Here is a 23,032-nt window from a genome sequence, read left to right as displayed (position 1 = left end):
AAACAATTACATTAATGCCATTAAAAGCCAATATGTTCAGAGTAAGAGAAAAGTGAAACAGCCAAGACTTGAAACACCTTGTAAATTTACATTTTAATTGGATACATCAGTATGAATTTATAATGTATTTTTCTCTTAAAAATAATACATCATAAGTTCTTATGGAAAGACTTAGGATGTAGCAGTGTAGCAGTGAATACTGTCATATCCAAGCCTTAGTCTATATTTTCCCACAAAAGGGACCAGAGTGCCTTAGTGGCTAATTTCTTATTGGGGACAGGAAATGTATCAGATAAATATGGATAACTTGGCACACCAGAAAAAGCTACCAAAAAAGCTTAGAGTCTTGTCCAAAGATGTAAGAGCCAACAATGAGAGGGATTCCACTAGCCAGATGGGAGACTTTGAACATATGAAGAAATAATGACTGCACTGGGTTAAAACATATCAAATGTGAAAAATTCCTGGGTTAATAAAGTTTTCTAAAAACAAAAACAACTTGTTGATCATTTTTGGAAGTGCTGAGGAACCCACTCCTTATTCAGAAAAGTGGAAAATCGTAAGACAGAGGCAGGATATTTTCGTTTTCTACATAAACTGTAAGGAGCTCTGGTAGCGTAGTGGTTACGAACTGGGTTGCTAACCTCAGAGTCAGCAGTTCAAAACTATCAGCTTTTCTGCGGCAGAAAGATGAGGCTTTCTGCTCTCATAAAGATCTGTAGCCTGGAAACCGTGTACAGGGTCGCTATGAGTTGGAACTGACTCCATGGCACAAAACAACAACAACAACACAAACTGTATTTCAAAGTAACTAAACAGTTTATGAAATTGAAGAATTTTACCAACGTCTTCAGTCTGAAATTGATCAAACATATAATAAATTGATAAAACATGTAATGTATTGATAATTACTGGCAATTGAAATGCAAAGGTTGGAAACAAAGAGTAAGGGTCAATAGTTGGAAAATACGTACGGCCTTAGTGATAGAAACGATGCTGGAGATGGTGTGATAGAATTTTTCAAGACCAGCGATTTCTTTAAACAACATGAAAGATGACTATACACATGGATCTTACCAGATAAAATACACAGAAATCAGATTCACTTTATCTGTAGAAAGAGACGGTGGAAAATCTCCATATCATCAGCCAAAATCAGGCCAGGGCAGACTGTGGAACAGACCATCAATTGCTCATATGCAAGTTCAGACTGAAACTGGAGAAAATTAGCACAAGACCACAAGGACCAAAATATGAATATATCCCACTTGAATTTAGAGACCATCTCAAGAACAGAGATGATGAATTACACACTAATGACCAAAGACTTGAAGAGTTGTTGGATGACATCAAGCACATCACACTGGAAGAAAGCAAAAGGTTATTAAGAAATGAAAGAAGGAAGAGAAAGAAAATGGATGTCAGAAGAGACTCTGAAACTTGCTCTCCAGTTTAGATATGCTGAAGCAAATGGAAGAAATGAGGAAATAAAAGAGCTGAAGAGAAAATTTCAAAGAGTAGCTTGAGATGACAAAGTCAACTATTAGAACGAAATGTGCAAAGACCAGGAGTTAGAAAACCAAAAGGGAAGAACATAATTAATGATGTTAAACCATTTCAAGAGGTAGCATATGATTAAGTGCCAGTGATACTGAAGGAAGAAGTCCAAGGTACACTGAAGACATTGGTAAAGAACAAGGCTCCAGTAATGGATGGGATACAAATTGAAATCTTTCAACAAGCTGATATAGCACTGGAGGCACTCACTCATCTATGCCAAGAAATTTGGAAGGCCTCACCAACTGACTGGAAGAGATCCGTATTTGTGCCCAGCCAAAGAGATGTGACTCAACAGAATGTGGAAATCATCAGGCAATACCATTCATATCTCATGTAAGTAAAATTTTGCTAAGGATAATTCAAAAATGACTTCAAATATACACTGATAGAGAACTTCCAGAGGTTCAAGCCAGGTTTAGAAGAGGACGTGGAATGAGGAATATCATTGCTGACGTTAGATGGATCTTGGCTGAAAGCAGAGAAAACCAGAAAGACGTTTACTTGTGCTTTATTGACTGTTCAAAGATTTTTGATTGTGTGGATCATGACAAGCAACATTGAGGAAAATGAGTATGGAACACTTAATTGTGCTCATGAGGAACCTGTACATAGACCAAGAAGCAGTTGTTCAAACAGAACAAGGGATCACCAGATGGTTTAAAATTAGGAAAGGTGTGCACCAGGGTTGTATTCTTTCACCATACTTATTCAGTCTATATGTGGAGATAATAATCTGGGAAGCTGGATAATATGAAGAAAAACATGGCATCAGGATTGGAGGAAGACTCATTAACAACCTATGATAATGCAGGTGATAACAACCTTGCTTGCTGAAAATGTAAAGAGGACTTAAAATATTTACTGATGAAAATCAAAGACTACAACCTTCATTATGGGTTGCACCTCAATGTAAAGAAAACAAAAATCCTCACCACTGGACCAATAAACAACATTCTTATCAATGGAGAAAAGATTGAAGTTGTCAAGGACTTCATTCTTCTTGGATCAACTATCAACACTCATGGAAGCAGCAGTCAAGAAATCAAACAATGTATTGCATTAGGCAAATCTGCTGCACAAAACCTTTTTTAAAGTGTTGAGGAGCAAAAATGTCAGCTTGAGGACTAAGGTGCACCTGACCCAATCCGTGGTATTTTCAATAACTTCATATGCATGCAAAAGCTGGACAGTAAATAAGGAAGACCATGGAAGAATTGATGCTTTTGAGTTATGGTGTTGGAAGAGACTATTCAAAGTGCCATGGGCTGCCAAAAGAACTAACAGATAGATGGGTGTTGGAAGAAGTGCAGCCAGAGTGCTCCTTGGACACCAGGATGGCCAAACTTCGTCTCATACTTTGGACATATTGTCAGGAAGGACCAGTTACTGGAGAACAATATCATGTTTGTTAAGGTGGAAGGATTAGAGAAAAAGAGGAAGACCCCCAGTGAGATGGATTGGCAAAGTGGCAGCATCAATGGGCTCCAGCATGGCAACGATTGTGAGGTGGGCTCCAGCTTGGCAACGATTGTGAGGTGGGCCCAGGACCCGGCAGTGTTTCATTCTGTTGTAATAGGGTTGCTATGAGTCCAACTCAATGGCACCTAACAACAACAATCAAGGGTTAGAACCAAATAACTAAATGGCTGTTGTGAATAAGCATAGTTCAACATGATGGTTTTCCTACTGTTATATAGGCTTCTATTATTTTGTAGGAGTTTTGGTGTGGCATTGTAGACTAAGCACTGAACTCCTATGAAGATGTACAGTCTCAGAAAACCTATAGAGCAGTTCTACTCTGTGCTATGAGTTGAAATCATCTCAATCACAGTGGGTTTATTCTGTGACCAACAAATCACTGAACGTACTTCAGTGGTGTATGTGTGTTTGACCAAGTTGTGCAGAAATGTATATTGTACCAGTTCTGCAGATAGATGTAAAATACCTATTCATATCTGAACTAGTTGTGCCACCTGTAGTTTTTGTCCATCAGTATTTAAAAGGTTTTGTTTCCTTAGCTTTTTAAAAATTTAAAAAGATTTTCAAACATTTGAGAAGAAGTCAATAGTTTGGTATTGGGGATTCTTGGATAACTGTGGAAATATTTCCTTATTACTGTTATTTGAGAGGATAGCTAGGAAAAGTGTACTTAAAATTAGAAAGATCTGGCCAACAGCCATTTTAAATCCTGGTTAGAAAAAGTTGTATTTTGTTTGATTGTTTCCTCCTCCTCCTTAGTGTTTTTGGGAAGGGTGGTTAGTTTAAGCTTTGATGAACTTTGGAGTGGGGCACTTTTCCTGTTCAAATGTTACTTGTTCTTCTAACAGAAGCATTTAAAACTATTTATAAACTAATTATACACACAAGATATACCATTTCTTATTCCTCACGCCCCAAAAAATAAGTGTACAGTGAAATTAATGGCAGAGGTGGCAAATACTTCTTATGCAGGTATACAGATAAGCATAGTCCAACAAAAAGGCTCTTCTACTTTACATATACTCTTCTTATGTCTTTTGTAATTTCTGAATAGGGATCCAATTATATATTTCTAAATTGTCAAGAAATTTGAGATATTAAACATATACATGCAAAGATTATCTTCTTTTGGCAGACGCTGTATAAAGAAAGTCGGGAAGCACAGTTTTATTTGGTAGATTCAGAAGTTCTGACACATGATGTCCCCTACCATGATTATTTCTATACCTTGAACAGATACTGTATCTTCCGATCTTCAAAACAGAAATGCAGGCTAAGGTAAGTTACCATAAATGAGTGTGTTTTTTCAAGATAGGTTTGCTTATGCTCCTGTGACATGTTATTCTTGAGGTTTTATAGTTGCTGTATACAAGACAGCTTTATTTTTTGCTCAAATGATAACAGTGGTGAGCAGAGGGGGGTGGGGCTCCTCACTCAAGGCCCACATCCAATGAAGGTGTTGATGTTTTGGTGCTGCATAATCCAAAACAAGTGTCTTTCATTTGCTGTAGAAAGAAAGAGCTAAGAATTGAATATGAACAATAGTTCATCATCTTAATCATCCATTGACCAGAACTAGCTCCATGACTCGGTTTAATGGCAAGAGGGCTGGGAGTTCCTAGGCTTCAGTGGCAGAATTCTTACCCTTTATGTGGGAGAACCCAGTTTAATAGTGGTTATAAGTTGGACTGCTAACCTCAAGGTCAGCAGTTTGAAACTACCAGCTGTTCTGCAGGAGAAAGATGAGGCTTTCTGCTCCCATAAAGATTTACAGCCTCAGGAACCCTATTCAGGATCACTTTAGTTCGAATCAACTGCATGGCACATAACCACCACCACCACACCCAAGAGTCCTGGTGTGGCACTGTGGGTTAATGTGCCGGACTGCAAAGGCGTTTGAACTGCAAGTTTGGTGGTTCAAGCTCACCAGCTGCTCCTCAGAAACCCTATACAGGGTCAGAACTGACTCGACGGCACCTAACAACAACCACCACCACCACACCCATGTGCAGCCACCAGCTGTCTGTTAGTGTTGCTATGATGGTAAATAGGCTTCAGGGTACTTTCAGACTAAGACAAACTAGGAAGAAGTTTCTAGAATCTTTCAAATATCAGGCTGTGAAAACCTTGTAGATCATAACAGTCCAGTCCACACTGATCAGGGGGATGGCTCAAGACTGGGCAGCATTTCATTCTGTTGTGCCTAGGGTCACCGTGGGATGATGAATCAATGGTAGCTAACAGCAGCATAGTGACCAGCAACTGACTTTGTTGCCATGAGAAATGGTGACAGTGATGGGTTGTCCTGTGCTTGACCTACTCCAACTTACGTAGTTACTTTCAACTAATTTAGGATCACTAGAGATTTTTCATAAAAAAGTATTCAGAAAGTTTAGAATTTATTTTGAACCTTTCTTGCTATTTAGGTAAAAAATAAAAATCAAGGCTAGAGAAAGGGAAGAAAGAAATGTGAGTATTTAGAAGGAAAAAATGATGAAATGATTAGAGCACTAAATAATTTTTGAAGAAAGAATCAATAAATGAATTTTCCTTTAGAATCTCAATGGTTTTGAATCTTTTTTTGTGGTTTTCCCCCAGAATAAAATCTTACACTTCATTGCAATGTTAATGTAACTAAAGTCTGGCCTTTGAGTATATATTCTTAATGCATGCATTATCTTTTTTTCTTTATCCTGTTAAGGGTTTCCACAGACGTGAAATACAGAAAGCAGCCATGGGGCCTCATCAGATCTTTAATTGAGAAGAACTCCTGGAGTTCACTGGAAAATTATTTTAAACAGCTTGGTTTGTACATTTAAAAATTTTTTTTATTTCTCTACTTTGGTAAAGACAGCATTTATTATCAAAACTGATTATTCATTTAGATTTAAAGCAAAAACTGGTAGATGATGTTGGAACAACTCCCACTGAAATAGTTCCAGCTACTCCATCCATTTGTTCGACTACTTATGGAACTTCAAAACTTTACAGTTTATTTAACAAATATTGTATAGTGCTTATTTTATACTAGACATTATTTCATGTGCATTATACATACTAACTCATTTAATATTCATAACAACCCTCTGAAGTATTATTTTTCCCCATTTTAATAAGAGGAAATTGAGATATAGGAAAATTAAGGCACTTGCCCAGGATCACAGAGCTAGACGTTGTGACATTTAATTCCTTCTGCAAGGAGCCAAGGCAACTGCCTATAGGGAGGGACTGCATACATAACCTGATATACACATGTATGTACTCACTAAGCTGCGTAAACTTTGGAGAGCACTTAGGCCCACACTTTCCCTATTAGATTCAGCCTCATTAGCAATGCATTATGTGCATGTATGGACTTGATGGAGGCAGGAACTGGAGGCTGATGGGGAAAAGTGATTTTGTTCTGTTGGATATTCCTTAAAATATCCATAATTTAAAAATACATGTGTACATATTGTTATTGTTAAATGCCATTGAGTCAGTTCTGACTCACAGCAACCCTGTGTAGGGTTTCCAAGGAGTGGTGGGTGGATTTGAACCACTAACCTTGTGGTTCAAACTGACCTTGTGGTCCAGTGTATTATTCTGCAGTTCCATACCAGGACTTCATATATGTACATACATGGTGGTTATGTACCGTGGAGTTGGTTCTGATTCATAGTGACCCTGTACAGACTTTCCAAGGCTGTAAATCTTTACGGGAGCAGAAAGCCTCATCTTTCTCCCGCGGAACATCTGGTAATTTCAAACTGCTGACCCTGAGGTTAACAGTCCAATTAGTAACCACTAAGCTACCAGAGCTCCTTACATATATACATAAACATAATTAATTTTAAATAAAAGTTGTGGTCAATCAACTCAGGGGAATTTAAGGCCTTATTGTTGTTGCTGTTGTTATTAAGTGCTATCAAGTTGGTTCCAGCTCATAGCGATCATGTCTAGGGTGTCTGAGGAGCAGCTAGTGGGTTTGAATGGTCGACCTTGTGGTTTGCAATCCAGTGCTGTTAATACAGGTGTCTAAGATCTTATTTGTTGTTGTTAATTACTGTGGAATCGGTTCTGACTCATAGTGATCCTGCACAGGGTTTCCGAGGCTGTAAATCTTTATGGGAGCAGAACGCCTCATCTTTCTCCCATGGAACCGCTGGTGGTTTCAAACTGTTGACCTTGAGCTTGGCAGCCCGACTCATAACCACTACACTTCTTCCTTTGGCTATTTTGTTATTAAACTCCTAATCAGTAGTAGAGAAAATAAAACTCAAAAATGAGTTTGGTGGTTCGGGCTCACCAGCTGCTCCTCGGAAACCCTATGCAGGGTCGCTATTGGTCAGAATCGACTTGACGGCACTTCACAACAACAGTGTAATTGTATATAAAAATGAATGTTTGTACAACTTTGCAAAGGAATAACATATGATATATACTAAATGGAGAATTTAAAAGCATATAGAAAATAGGGAGTTGGTATAAGCTCAGTGGTCTGTGTGCATTTTTCTGTGTGAAATAGGTCTGGTTCATTTAAGCCTCCCTACCCCTTTTTTTCTCTTTTTTAAATGTATTAAGCAACTTTTCCCTTGCATAATTGCATGAAAAGAAATCACTTTACAATGACAACTTAAAAGCTAATAGGAGCTAGAAAAACAAAGACTGGAGTGGTGTATAACATTATTTGTGATTTAAAAAACATGTTACTTGATTAAATAAAATATATGAAATATAAGTTTAAAAATAATTAGTTTGGTGACTGAATACTGAGTTTTTAATAAAAAAAGTCTGGAGGAGGAAAAGGTTGACACAGATGACAAGACTCCTAGGTTTTTGGGTTGTTTGCAGATTTTCTTTACTAGTGCTTCCATTCTTATAAACACTCATTCGAAATTATATTTTACTCCATCCTTTGAGGTTGACAGGCAAGTACCATAACCTATCTTGGGAAGTCTTCTAATGATCCAGTGTAAGTGGGCAGTCTGTTGTTTCCGTAACTGAAATAGTTACATTAATATTTAATATAGCACATGACAAATTTAATGACGCCATCATTTATTAATACAGTTCAGTCTCCCTAGAATAATGAAACCTCATTATTGGGTCATTGTACTCTCTAGAGCTTTTCATTAAGAGTAAGATTTGAATTTAGGCCATAAGAACCTAAGGAATAAAGAAAATGGCCAATGGTTAAAGAAAAACAAAAAGGAAATAAGACATTAACAACCAAAAAAGCTCTTGTGTCTTATAGTTGAGGCTTCTCCCTGTCTCAATAAAGATTCTTTTTATATTTTCTTGTTAGAGTCAGATTTGTTAATGGAAGAATCTGCTGTAAGCCAGTCAATTGAAGACCCTGGAAAACTTAGCAGCCTACGAAGGAGAAGGAGAACATTCAACCGAACAGCAGAAATAGTTCCTAAAGTTTCTTCTCATCGCCCTTCTGGAGAAGTGGATTTAGATGTCAAAGGAGATATTACAGGTAAACAGAGATAACAAATGCTTTGTTTTATGAAGCAGATTGTGCCTCTTGTATATAAACAAGGCTTGTATATAAACAAGGATAATTAGGGGATCTCCCTTTCTCTCCTCCTTTTTTTTTTCCAAAAAGAATATATTGATATACAGTGTTGTCATACAATATCTATGTGCCTACAAGGAAGATAGGTTAATACAACTGTTATTCAAATTTACACACCACACACTGAAGCCAATATTGAAGAATTCTATCTCACACCATAGTCTGTATTAAATCCAATATACTTTTAAATATATGTTTTAAAAAGCAAAAGTTAATAAAATGAATCAATATAGAAACAAAAGAAAACAGCTGACAATTGTCTCTTTTTAGGGTAGAACCAGGCTTGCTAAGCATAAAAATTTAGTAAAAACAAAGCATATACATAGATAGGTTAAGTATGTTAAATATGTGGGTGGCTAAATTAAAATAATTGTTACTAAGTTTATAGTAGTTAATACATGCTTAGATTTATTCCACAGTGTTTTTAAGCATGTCTTTGTAATCAATGGATGTCTGCAGACAACTTCTCTCAGTAATACACTTATCTTAGTCTTTTTAGGGTGCTTTCCAAAAAAAGTCCAATCAAAATAGTGCCTTATGAAGGAATCTGCTGGCCAAAGATGTCAGCTTAGAAGGTTAATGATGACAGTGTTTTGGGATTCCAAAGGCGTAGTTCTGATAAATTTTCTCAAAGGATGCACAGCGATTCTGAAGGCATTTTATGCTGATGCCCCATTTTTCTGATTTGGGGGTCCATTGTCTCCTCCATTTTTGATGTTTATCAAACTTTAAGTTCTTATGGGGTACTGGTGTGGTACTGTAGGATAGGCACTGAACTGCTAACCTTCTGGTTGGTGGTTCAAACTACCAGCTGCTCCTTAGAAGCCCTATACAGGGTTGCTATGAGTCAGAACCAACTAGATAGCATTTAACAACAAACTCCTTAAAGATAACTAATTCATAAATTTAAAGCAGCTGTTCAAAATGTTAGGCATATAGCTATGTTGCTAAGTACTGTCAAATCGGTTCCGATCTGTAGTAACTCTGTATAGGGTTTCCAAGGAGCAACTGGTGAGCTTGAACTGCTGACTTCGCAGTTCAAACGTCTTTGCAGTCTGGTGCATTAACCCACAGCGCCACACCAGGACTCCCATATAGCCATAGAAGTATTTTTTTTTTTGGCCCAAGCGGCCTTTTAAAAATTGGACACTTTTATATTGAAGAATCAGATCTGATAGCCCCGAGCCCAAATCCTTTCATTGCAACAGTTGGTTGCAGCTTAGTAGTAGCTTAGTAGTAGACTGAGTGTTGTTTCCTAGTTCACCAGCCCCCACCACTCTCCCCACGCTCCCGGACTCCTGGACTGCCTCAGTCATTTCTGCCTTGAAGTTGACCACAGTGAGTATGTGCTTTCAATCCTTTGCACTGTCAGGGCCAGTCCAGCAAAATTGCAAACATGGAATTTGAGTTTGGTTTCCCCCACTCTCAGTTTTGAAGATGTCTTGTCTCTACTGTTATTCTCATTGTTAAATCCTCTTCTAAGGTTTATATGTTGGTGTAAATATGTTTATCCATAATTCATGACTAATGGCTCTTTAATTTTGTAATTTAAAAGTTTGGGCATCAGGGAATAGATGAGGGTAATGTATTTTTTTTAAAAGAGGGACACATTCTACATAAACCTAACTCAAATATTATTTGCAAAGATAGTACTTAGCTAGAGATTGTAAATGATGTATTGAACTGCTTATTTTAAATTAATTTGTAATATAGGTCAAATTTGAAAGTTTAATGTAGGCTTTACTTTTTCAGCTTTTCTGAGACTAAAGATATCAGAAATCAGAAAAGGGGTACAGGGAATTCACCTTAAAGCCCTTTTCCTTACAAGTAATTATTTTTGAAACTTCTTTTCCAATGAATATTAAATTAGCTTTTGTAATCACAATCCTGATTCTGAAAAACTAATGCAGCCCCCCTTTTGTTTACCTGTAGAAAAGAAAAAAGAAATGGAAAGCTATTACACCCCACTTGTTGTGGTGATGAGTATTTTGTAAGTATTTGTTTCAAATGTTAAATTTTGTTTGTGTACTTATCTGTTAAGTACACAAGGATTTGAGTAGAATTGTTTATTATTGTGAAGAAATTGCCAATATTTGGCCATTTTTTTTCCTGTAAAACATATGCCACAAATTAATCTGAGAGTTTTTGATATATGAATTACGAGGGGCTTTAAAAAGATCGTGGAAAAATAAAAAGGGTAATGGGATTTTTCCACGAACTTTTTGAAGCCCCCTCATATCTTGAGAATCATTACATTTGTAGGAATGTAAAGTACATATCCGCTAAATGACTTTATTTTTTAAAATAATCTGATTTCTACCATAGGTTTTTGTGGGAATTTCGTCCAGTATAAAGGGAATATATATATATGTTGTTGTTGTTAGGTACCATGGAGTTGGTTCCGACTTATAGTGACCCTGTACAGGGTTTCCGGGGCTGTAAATCTTTACAGGAGCAGAATGTTTCATCTTTCTCCTGCGGAACAGCTGGTAGTTTCGAACTGCTGACCTTGCAGTTGGCAGCCCGACTTGTAACCACTATGCTACCAGAGCTCATATATATATATATATATATATATATATATATATATACCAGTGAAGTCCCAATAATACTATTTTATTCTACATACTTGATTACAATGGGTTCTTAACCTTTACTATGATACTCACTTGAGGAATTTGTTAAAATGCTTATTCCCTGGCCCTATTCCCAGATAATTGATTTAGTAGGTCTTGAGTAGGGATTAGGAATCAATATTTTAAAACATTTATTGTTGTTGTTAAGTGCCATTGAATCAATTCTCACTCATAATGAACCCTGTACAGGATTTCTGAGGAGCAGCTGATAAATTTGAACCACCGACCTTGTGGTTCACAGTCCAGAGCTGATCCTACAGTGCCACACTGGGAGTCCCTTTTAAAACATACACACAGGTTATTCTGAAGGAAGTGATGTGAGGAACTCCTGGGGGGAAATACTAGGGCAATTAGTCTGAATCAGAGTATTCCATATGAATCTACATCGCCAGTCATAGCCACACTGTGAATACCTACATGACTCTAGTTGAATATTGAGGTAGTCTGTTCGATTTTTTTGAATTGTTTCTGACTCAGTGATATACTCTGGGTTTTGGACTAAAACTGTTATATAAGCTGTTTTTCCTAATTATAGATTTGAGAATAGAGAAAATGTTTATTTTTCCTTTGGAGTTTCGAAAGGTGTTAATATTCTGATTAAATAGATTTGCTATGACTGTGTTATAATCATTTGCATTACTTGCAAAAAATTCAACTCATGGTAAAATGTTGATCTGTATCCTGGTAGCGTAGTGGTTAAGAATTGGGCTGCGAACCTTAAGGTCAGCAGTTCGAAACTACCAGCCGCTCCGCGGGAGAAAGATGAGGCGTTCTCCTCCCGTAAAGATTTACAGCCTCAGAAACCCTGTACAGGGTTGCTATGGGTCGGAAACGACTCCACGGCACTTAACAACAACAACAACATCTCATTTCAATGCCATTAATAATTTTATAGATCAGATCTTCTTTTTCTTTTTTAAAGTTCCTCTTGTGGACTGGTAAATTGAATGCTATATATTGTTAAGGACAAATCAATATTTTAACAGAAGAAATACATGGAAAGATATGATGTTACTTACATGTTTGCTTTCTTGTGTAGTGAGTTCTGTATCTATTCATTTGAAAGGCTGTTGTTAAGCCAATAGAGTAAGTCCATTTAAGCATGTAACATTTTACATATGACACCGTTAAAGTAAATTGGGATCTGATACTTCCTTTGTCCAAGATGAACTAGAAGAAAATTTTTCTGAATGGTAAATTTCCCCCTACTTGGAGTAAGAGGCACATGCTGATCTAAGATCAGCTCCATATTGATCTTCATTTCCGTTTGAAATGAAGCATTGTTGTTGTTGTTAAGTGCTGTGGAGTCGCTTCTGACTCATAGTGACCCTGTATAGGATTTCCAAGGAGTGGCTGGTGAGTTTGAACCTCCAACCTTGCAATTCAAACTGACTTTGTAGTCTGGCACATTATCTTACAGCTCTATCTAATTGCTTAACCTGAAGGATCCTAAAAATGATCTTGAAAGTTTACCTGATAGATTTCTAAGCCAGTGGTTGCCACATTAATATCATCTGTGATCCCTAGCAAAAAGGAGCAGTACTAGAAATAACCCTCACTCACTTTATTTGATAACTTTGTCATTCTGGTTAGCTTACATTTTCTTTCTCAGCATCCACTTAGTACTTAAAGTAATTATTTAATAATTAAAGTAATTCTTTTGCAAAAGAAAATAGGGATAATTTTTGTATATTTTTAAAGCTTTTGCATGTATATTCTACATTACCAATGTTCTAGGTCTGGATAAGTGTGGATTAACCGGGTACGATTTTCTCTGCCTAGCTTGCTGTTGCTCGTTTTGTTGAATGTGACACTGTTTATTAAGCTGTCCAAGATAGAATATGCTGCTCAGTCATTTTACCATCTCCACCACAAAGACGAGAACTCGCTAAAGTAAGTCTCCCCGCTACCTCCAACCTGTATATTATCATACTGTTTAATTCTGTAGCTGAAGAAACTTTATTATTAGTTCCAGAGATTTTGATCTATCTTGCAGTCATAAACTGCTTGTTTTGTTTGCTTCTTTGATTAATTTTATGTTTTGTTTGCAAATTTATGGGCGCACTGAAGAGTTCTGGAAATGTGAAAGATCAGAAAACTGTTCTTTTGATTTTGAAGATAATATTGTTCTTGTAAGGAGTTCTGGTGACACAGTGGTTAAGCGCTAACCACAAGGTTGCCATTTGAATCCACCAGCTGTTCCCTGAGAGAAACATGTGAAAGTCTGCTTCAGTAGAGCGTTTAGCCTTGGGATACTGCTACTCTTCCCTATAGGGTTGGGTGTGAGTTGGAATTGACTTGGTGGTAAGAGGTGTGATTTTGGGGGGGGGTTTGTATTGTTCTTGCAGTTTAGTCTCTGATGTGGTGTCAAGAGCAGAAAATCCTCCAAAGAACAAGGATCAAGCGCATCGATTAAAGGGCGTGCTCCAAGATTCCATAGTGATGCTTGAACAGGTAGGCAATTCTGTGTGCTCCGTATCTTAGTACCTCATACCAAGTGTGACTCAGTTGTTCTTCTGACTATGAGAGTACATTTTATTATATCATTATTTGAAGAAACTCCCTTTCTAGAGGAAACTACTCTTGCTGGTTTCCTATGATACATACTATGTATAGAGTGCTTTTGTTTATTTACAGAGTGGGAACATTCAGTACACACTATTGTATACCTTCTGTTTTCAATTAGTAATGTATTTAGAAGATTTTCCATATCACCGTACTAATATCTACCTCACTCTTTTTAGTGATCCTTCTAGAGAAACTTATATACAATATTAAGTCTTTTTATAGAAGTGGTAGCTATTGTATGCACTGGTTACTTTTATATATTAATCATATACCTGAATAAATTCCCATATCAATATATAAATTGCTTTCTCATTCTTTCAAGAGCTACATAGGATTTAATTGTATAGATGTGCCTATATCATTTTACTAGTTCTTCATAGAAAAATAAATATTTACATTATTTCTGGTCTTTTTTAAATACTATTAACTCTTGAATGGAGCACCATGTGCTGCTCAGTCACATATACTATAACCTAAGATGGCCTTTGAAAAATAAAGATGAATTTTGTTCATTATAAATAGAAACATAGAAAATAGAAAAAAAAAAAAACCTTTAGTTTTAGCATTCAGATACAATCTGTAAATATCTTTATGTTTTTTTATAAAAAAGAAAACTTTTTCTTAAGTAGTTTTTTTTTAATGAGGTGTGCTTCCTCACCTCTCCCCGCCACCACCCAGCCATCATACTCAGAGTATGAGGTTTATTAGAGAAGCCAATAGATTATAATTAAGGGTCATAAGTGTTCAGGGGACAGGTGATCCAGTCAGAACAGCCTCTCCTCAGTTATAGCCATGTTAAAAAGCTCTTTTAGGGATTTTGATAAGATACACCACAAGGTACACCAATCCATTGATCACAAGCCTCAACCTGAAGGCACTCAACTCTAGCTCCAAGCCTCAGCAAACCTAGTCCCTCCCCCAATTAAGTGCCTAGAGGCCCCCACTCTGCAAGCACGCCTTCAGCCCAAAGTCACTCAGCTTTTCTTGCTACATGGGCTGGGAAGCCCACTACTCTGTCTCATGTTTCGGATCTTGATTCTGCTGCTTCTCTGCCATGCTTCTGGTGTCACAGCTTTCTGTCCCTAAGTTGAAGAGACTCAATGTGCAGGGATCTTGGGGTCCAAATCATGTGCTTCGCTGCTGGGTCTCCTTTGATGGTAGTGAGATGCCCACTTCCTGCATATGAGATGGCTCGATTTAGATGTAGACGCGTTATAGTACCAGGTTTTTATAATTACAGTTATAATAACCTTGTTAATCACTCACAACTGAAAATCATACAATCCTGTCAGCATCTTCTCCCCTCTCTCTTACCCAGACCCATCAGGGGGAAAATGTTGTTTGGTGGTAATTACAAATACTAACGCTTGAAAAGACATACTAAATAAGTCACTATAATGCAGAACCCATTTCAAAGAAACATGAACCAACAAAAGGCAGAAATCACCCAACAATATTATTAATATCACATGCAAGTGAAAAAAATTTTTAACTTTTTCATCTTTTTTTTTTTTATGAATTAAGTGATAGTTTACATGGGAGAACATACATTTTGCACTAATCCTATCATATTCCATTTCATTGCAATGATTACAATCTCCTGCATGCATCATCATTCAATAGTATTTGCTTCTATTCTCTCTGTTTTTTAATTTTTTTGAATGTGCACAAAACCCCTCTGGAATATATAATCATTTAAACAACCCAAGGGCACATTCTGCAAGCCTGCCTCCTGGCTTCCAGCACACTGCCTTTCTCTTTCAATGAGTCTGGCGTCCTCAGCTGCTCTATCTCTCCATGTCTTCATCTCTGCCTCTATCTCTGGTGTCGCTGCTTCTCTGGATAGAGGTTTATTTTATTTATAAGGTTCTATTGAATGCAAAAGCTGGACAGTGAATAAGGAAGATTGTAGAAGAATTGATTCTATTATTGAATGCGAAAGCTGGACAGTGAATAAGGAAGATCGTAGAAGCATTGATGCCTTTGAGTTGTGGTGTTGGAGGAGAACACTAAAAGTGCCATGGACTGCCAAAAGAACCAATAGATCTGTTTTGGAAGAAGTGCAGCCAGAGTGCTCCTTGGAGGCCAGGATGGCTAAGCTTCGTCTCTCATACTTTGGACATATTGTCAGGAGGGAACAGTCGCTGGAGAAGGATGTCATGCTGGGTAAGGTGGAGGGTCAGAGAAAAAGAGGAAGACCCCCAATGAGATGGATAGGCCAGGTGGCATCATTGATGGCGTCAAGTGTGGCAGCGGTAGTGAGGTTGGCCCAGGATCGGACATTGTTTCGTTCTGCTGTGCATGAGGTTGCTATGAGTCGGTTCTGACTCGATGGCACCTGACAACAACAACAACATTATTGAACATTTCTCTGGTATCATGTGGTCACTGCAGATCAACTAGGCACTGCAGTGATAACAAGTTATTTACCTGTCTTCTCCCTTTCTTAGCAAAGGAGTATGTCACAGATTCTTTCTTTTCTCCTCATTCTCTCCTTCCATTTCTCCCCACTCTCAATTGATGACCATGCCTCACAGAGGAAAGAGAAATTTTCAGGTGGGCCCTTCCTGCTCCTTCTGTTCCAAATCCACAAACCTTCCTATTCCTGTACCGATGTTCATCCTTGTGTGGCACTGTAGGAAAAGCACTGGGCCCCAAGTTGTCTTTGAGCCTCAAAGTCAGCGGTTCAAACTCACCAGCTGCTCCTTGGAAACGTTATACAGGGTCACTATGAGTCAAAACCGATTCAGCGGCACTAAACAACATCATCCTCATCTTCATTCTTGTTAGGAGGAGAGGGACCCGTCCCAGCATGTGCCTTCTGAATTCCATCCCCCAGCCTCATGAGCTACTTTCATGTACTCAACTGAACCATTAGCTTGAGCACAGGACTCTGTTTTGTTATCGTGTTTTAAACAAACTCACATCACTCACACCCTTCTCCTTTAACTGCTCTCTTCCTTTCACAGTCATGCTCCTTCCGAGTTGCCATTACTTGCTGTCATTACTTAGTAAAGAGTTTTACCAAAATCATTCATTCACACAGTTTAAAGGGTTTACTTGTTAGATGAGGTTTGTTCAGAAAGAAAGCAATCCAGCACCTTCTACTCTGTTTCTTTCCCAAAGACAATTTTAACTCTTTTTGTTTGGTCTTTTGGTGTGTGCCTCATGTTTATTTAAAACAAAACAAAAAACAAGTATGCATTGATACTTCTTGATTTTTCTATTTTAGATATTTTTAACTTTCTGTCATGGAAGGCATCAACTTGGCTTACTTTCCTTCCACCTTCTTCTAAAACCCCTGTCTTCCCAATGAAGTAATGGCATAATTTTGGTTAGATCAATATTGAATGTTTACTTACTTTTGACAAGTCTGTGATTCAGAACTGAGCTATAAAATAAACCACGATTCCTTTTTTTCCTTCTGTGCCTTTTGGTATTCCTGAAATTGTATCATTGATTAGTTTATCAGTATCATTTGTAAGTATTTTATCCTCTAATTCTGTTACATAAAGCTCTTCTTAATCTCTTCATTCCTCTCTGGTACTCGATCAACAGTGCCTCTGACTGGCTGAGCAGGTCCTTTACCTTGTGTGTCTGGAGCACAGCAGCTATCATGTCACATCACACTGGCAAGTCCCCCTGCCTCTCTTCTCTGTTTCATGGAATGTTTCTTATGTTTTCCTCTTTCATGTGTTACTCCTTTCTTGTAACAGAGCATAGGAGACCTGGTGTGGCACTGTGGGCTAATGTGTCAGATTGCAAAGTCATTTGAACTGCAAGGTTGGTGGCTCAAGCTCACCAACTGTTCCTTGGAAACCCTACACAGGGTCGCTATGGGTCAGAATCAACTCAATGGCACTTAACAACAATAACAATTTTCTAATTCTTGGTGTGGTGCTGTGGGTTAATGTGCTGGACTGCAAGGTCAGTGTGAATTGCAAGGTCGGTAGTTCAAGCTCACCAGCCACTCCTCGGAAACTCTATACAGGATCGTTATGGATCAGAACCAACTCGATGGCACTTACAACAACAATTCTTTAATTAGTTTATTTTCTTCTTCTGTTTTTCCTCTTTTGAATATTTAGTGGTTTTTAGGTGAAAGTATGTACGCACAGTGAATTAAGTTCCCAATTAACAATTTTTATATAAATTGTTTATACCATTGATTGTAATTTCCATAGTTCTCATTAGTTTCCTTCTTTTTTGTCTATTCATATTGATCCTTGCCTTGCCTTCTCATCTTTGCTTCTGGTGAATGTTGACCATTTGATTTCATATGCTTCACTATTTAAAGAACACCTTACTCATGAGTGATAGTGCTTATTTTATAATGCAATTTATTGTTTGACTGAAACGAGATCTCTGGGAGTCACTTCATTTCCAGATTTAAAGGGTATTTTAGGGTTTTGATTATTCCTCCAATCTCTATCAGTAAGTCTGGTCATTTTATGAATTTGAGGTTTCTTCTATGTTTTTTGTTTTTCCCTCCATTCTAATAGGGACCTTTTGTTGTCCTGGTCAGATCACTCAGTAATGATAGCTGGGACCCATCTAGTGTTTCTGATGTCAGATTAGAAAAGGCCATGGTGTGTGTGGGCTCTTAGTCCTGGGGACTAGTTTCTTCCTTTAGTCTTTGGTTTCCCTCTTCTCTTTTACTCCAGAATTGTATCTTAGATAGCTGCTCGCAAGCTCTTAAGACCATAGGCACTACCTTCCAAAGTAGAGTATAAAACATTATGAACTACATTATACCGATTGACTAAATTATTCCACAGACTATGAAGACTTAAGGTCTTCAACTTAGTAAATCAATTCTACAAGTTAATTGACTATATCTAGGAAGTCTCTGTGACTCTGGTGTAATGCTATAGGATAAGCACTGGACTGCAAACCATAAGGTTGGTGATCCAAACCCTCTAGCCGCACCTCAGAAACCCTGTACAGGGTAGCTATGAATTGGAACTGACTCGACATCACGTAACAGGAAGTGTCTGTAACTGTATCCCCCACATGCTTCTTGCACATTCACTTTTCTTCAAGATCTTTTTTTTTTCCCCCATTTTGATTCTTCTCTTTTAGGTTAAGGAGCTTCTGATAGTCTGGTGGTCTTTATATGTGGTTGGGGCTTGTCTAATCTGTACCTCCCAGTGGATCTGGCTGGGCTGTTGGCTAAGAAATCCTGATTTCGTTATCTTTTAGACTGGTCAGTTGCTACAGAGGAGACCCCTTTCAGTATTACTAACTGGCTAAGGGCTGTATTTTTTTTTTTTTTAATGTTTTATTGTGAATTATGTGATAGCTTACATGGGAGAACATTAGCTTTACATTCATCCTATCGTGTATCGTTTCATTACCATGGTCACAATCACCTCCATGCATCATCAACCAACCAAAGGGTATACCCTGCAAGCCTGCCCCCTCCCTCGGTCTTCAGCACACAGCCCCTCCCTCTCTGGATCTCAAGTCCCCAGCTGCTCCATCTCTCCACATCATCGTCTCTGCCTCCATCTCAGGCATCACTGCTTCTCTGGGTAAGGTCCCGCTCTCTGCTCTTTTCCCTTGATGGTCCCAGGGACCTCCGCTCCTAGACTGAAAAGTTAATCACTCCCCTCCTTGTTACAAAACGTCTACCTTTACATTTCCAACCCTCACAATCAGTCCTGATAACAGTTATTCACTATTGTATCACAAGAAACCTATCTGCATTTCATTTCATCAGAAGGGCTAGGTTTTAGGAGCTGAGTGAAGGAAGAGGACTAGGGGTGTGGGGTAGGGGGAAGACAGGGCAGAGGGAATGGCCTCAACATTTAGTGTACATTTTTTCATATCATTTCTATTTTTGGTGTGGTATTACTGTCCTGGTGTGGTGCTGTGGGATAAAGCACTGGACCGCAAGGTCGGTTTGAACCATCAGGTCAGCAGTTCAAACTCAGCAGCTGATCCTTGGAAACCCTATACAGTATCACTATGAGTTGACCATGGCACTAAACAACAACAACAGCCACCACTATCCATAACAATGTCTGGTGTTCTGCCACCCACACCTTCTTGCCCCAGCTAGAGACCCTCTCTGTGTAGCTTTTCCAAAATACAATAGCCAGACTTCTGCCCAAGGAGGAGGAGAAGTCAGATGCTCAAAGTTACATCCAACTCTTCATATTTTTAGCCCTTTCCTCTTTATCCCCTTCCCAATATTCCTCCCCCACAATTCCTGAGGTGTGTGAGGAGTCTTCAGAGTACATGTTGATTCTCAGTTAATTTAGGACTCAGCTTTTCCAGGTTTGTTCTGTCATCTAGTGTCTGAAACTATTGTTGTCACTTTCCTCTTGTCTAAGGAGCTCTGGTAGCGTAGTGGTTACAAATCTGGCTGCTAATCTCACGGTCAGCAGTTCGAAACTACCAGCTGTTTTGTAGGAGAAAGATGAGGCTTTCTGCTCCCGTAAAGATTAACAGCCTTGGAAACCCTGTACACGGTCACTATGAGTCGGAACCAACTCCACGGCACATAACAACAACAAAAAAGATTTGTTTAAAAAACAAATCCCTTTAAAGTTACATATTCTAAAATGTCTCCTTTTAAAATGTCTGATGCCATGGTTTTTAGTATATTCTGTGATTGTAGACTCAGCAGTCATCACAGCTATCTAACTCCAGCACATTTTCATCAGCCCCAAAAGGAACCTTGTACCCATTAGCAGTTACTCCTCATTCACCTCTCCTCTCCGTTCCTGACAAACACTAATCTGTTTTCTGTTTCTATGGATTTGCCTATACTGGATAGTTCTTATAATATATGACCTTTTGTGATTGGCTTCCCTGACTCAGCATAATAAAAAAAAACTATGTTTTTGCTGGCTAGAACCCTTTCCTCTACTTGACTTCTTCCTGGCCCAATGTTCCTGGGCTCTCCTCTGTTTTCTCTCTGGGTAATCTCATTGTCATAAGTACTCTTTATTTAGCTGGGTTAGCTAATTTGTTGCAGTGATCACTCACAACTCAGGCACTATACTCACATTATGGGTTTATTAAGGAAGTTAACAGGTTGCAAAATTCAGGGTCAGAAATGTTCAGGGCACAGTTCTTCCAGTCAGGACAGCCTCTCCTCACCTATGCCCACAGGCAGCTCTTCCTCTTGTCCGTGGGCCCTTGGCCTGGCCTCTGCCTTGCTTGGGCAATGATACAGTGCTCTTCTAGGGCTGCTGATAAAATGCCCAAAGAACACTCCACTCTGCTCTAAGCCTCAGTTCGAAGGCCCTTGACTTGATTCTGGATCAGCAAACTTAGCTCCCCAATTACATGTCGAGAGGCACCCCAGTCTGCAAGCAAGCCTCCCTGTCTCATGCTCTGGGTCTTGGTTCTGCTGTGGCTGCCGCTCCTCTGGAACTCCTTTGATGTCACAGCTGTCGTCTGTTCCTGGGCCACACAAGTTCAGTGCACCAGGGATCTCCGGGTACAAAGGATGCAATCCATTCCTGGCCCTTTCTTCTTTATGGTACTGAGCCTCCACCACTCCTCCCCATCAGGATGATGAAATTGACCAATCACCATTCACTTTTTTAACAATCACTCACAACTGAATTATATAATCTATCAGCATCATCCTTTACCTTTTCTTACCCAGACCCATCAAGAAAAAGTCCTTTGGTGGGAATTTACAAAGACTGTGACTAGAAGAGACATTAAATAATTCACTGCACCACACTAATCCACTCCCGTAGCTTTAAATACTACAGGTGCCATTGACTCCTAAATTCTTATCTCTCATCCCTGATCTCTTGTCTGAGCCCCAAAACTCAGTCTGTTTACCTCCAGGCATCTTTACCTGGACTCAGCTTTTTCAGGTCTGTTCAGGCATCCAGATTAGATCATGTCCACAACAGAATTCACATTTCCTCCCACACAAAACCCCAGTTCTCTTCTACTCATCCTGACTTGATATTGTCATCTTTTGTTGATCCAACCAAACACTTAATAAAATGTGTAAGCATATGTTTATATGTGATTTGTTTTGGCTCTGTATTCCTCCGTAGTTTGTAAACTGCGTGAAGACAGGAACAGTGCCTATTTGGTTCACCATATTATGTCTTCTGTTTAGCATACAGAGGTGGTGGTGGTGGCAGCTATGTGCCGTGGAGTCAGTTCTGACTCATAGTCACCCTGTACAGGGTTTCCAAGGCTGTAAATCTTTACGGGAGCAGAAAGCCTCATCTTTCTCCTGTGGTAATTTCGAATTACTGTTCTTGAGATTAGCAGTCCAATTTGTAACCACTACACAATAGATATTTGTTGAATGGATACAAAAAAGAATGAGACATAAATCTTGCCCTCAAGTTGCCTATAGTTTTATTAGAGAAATCAGATGTCCATGAATATTGTGAAAGATTATTAAAAAAATTACAGAATGAAGTCACAACGCTTAACAGTAAGGGTAATGCTTCAGGAGCTGAAGCAGGGTGATTAGGAAAAAACTACATGGAGACTAGGGTGGGGCTAAGTTCTAGAAAGGTACAGAGGAATGTGAGTGTAATAGAAGTAAAGCCCCATTTGTAACACTTCAGTTGTTTAGGGGCTAGTGAGGAAACCACTGTAATTTCAGAAAGCTGTATATAAGAAAATGAACCTTTCACTTTGGATAATCTGGGTAGTCAGTTGGAGATAACATTGTAGGAAGAAGGGCAGTGTTCCATAAATGGGAAGAGCTTTGTAGCAATTATACCAACAGATACACTAAGGAATCAGGTATTTTACATGTAGTGTCTTATTTGGGCATCTGTATAAACACAATGATATTAAATGTCACTGTAAACTTCTTGGCATAAAATCAGAAAAAAATGAAACAATCTAATTTTTAACATTAATTTTGTTTGCAGTTGAAGAGCTCACTTGTTATGCTTCAGAGAACCTTTGATCTACTAAATAAGAACAAGACTGGCGTGGCTGTTGAAAGCTAGCCATCTTAAAGATTGAAACTATAGAAGCCCTTGGAACTAAAAGAAGACATCTGGAAGAAAACCAAACCGTGAAGGATTTTCATTGTCATAGGAACATTTCTATGCTTTCTCATTATTGATAATTTCTAATATTAACATTCTTTCAGTAACATTTATTTGATAATTTGTCCTATTTGGACTTAAGAATACATAGTTTCAGTTCTTATAACTCTTAAGCTGTGAATTTCTCCAATGAACCGTGAAATATATTACGGAGTTGAAGTTCCCTGATA

General features: G+C 38.4%; 1 protein-coding gene across 1 annotated transcript in view; it reads left to right on the top strand.

The window, feature by feature from the left end:
- The window catches only part of GRAMD1C (GRAM domain containing 1C), a 157,744-nt gene extending 134,984 nt beyond the window's left edge, over nucleotides 1–22,760 (top strand). The window contains exons 9-15 of the mRNA XM_006864173.1: nucleotides 4,175–4,317; nucleotides 5,741–5,844; nucleotides 8,327–8,503; nucleotides 10,535–10,592; nucleotides 13,021–13,131; nucleotides 13,587–13,692; nucleotides 22,680–22,760. Coding sequence (XP_006864235.1) covers nucleotides 4,175–4,317; nucleotides 5,741–5,844; nucleotides 8,327–8,503; nucleotides 10,535–10,592; nucleotides 13,021–13,131; nucleotides 13,587–13,692; nucleotides 22,680–22,760 — 780 coding nt within the window. The remainder of the gene's footprint in view (nucleotides 1–4,174; nucleotides 4,318–5,740; nucleotides 5,845–8,326; nucleotides 8,504–10,534; nucleotides 10,593–13,020; nucleotides 13,132–13,586; nucleotides 13,693–22,679) is intronic.
- Nucleotides 22,761–23,032: the final 272 nt, after the last annotated feature.

This window comes from Chrysochloris asiatica, unplaced genomic scaffold (genome assembly GCF_000296735.1).
Source record: "Chrysochloris asiatica unplaced genomic scaffold, ChrAsi1.0 scaffold00061, whole genome shotgun sequence".
NCBI lineage: Eukaryota > Metazoa > Chordata > Mammalia > Afrosoricida > Chrysochloridae > Chrysochloris > Chrysochloris asiatica.
The sequence above is the reverse complement of the archived record's forward strand: the minus strand, read 5'-3'. Positions and strand labels throughout refer to the sequence as shown.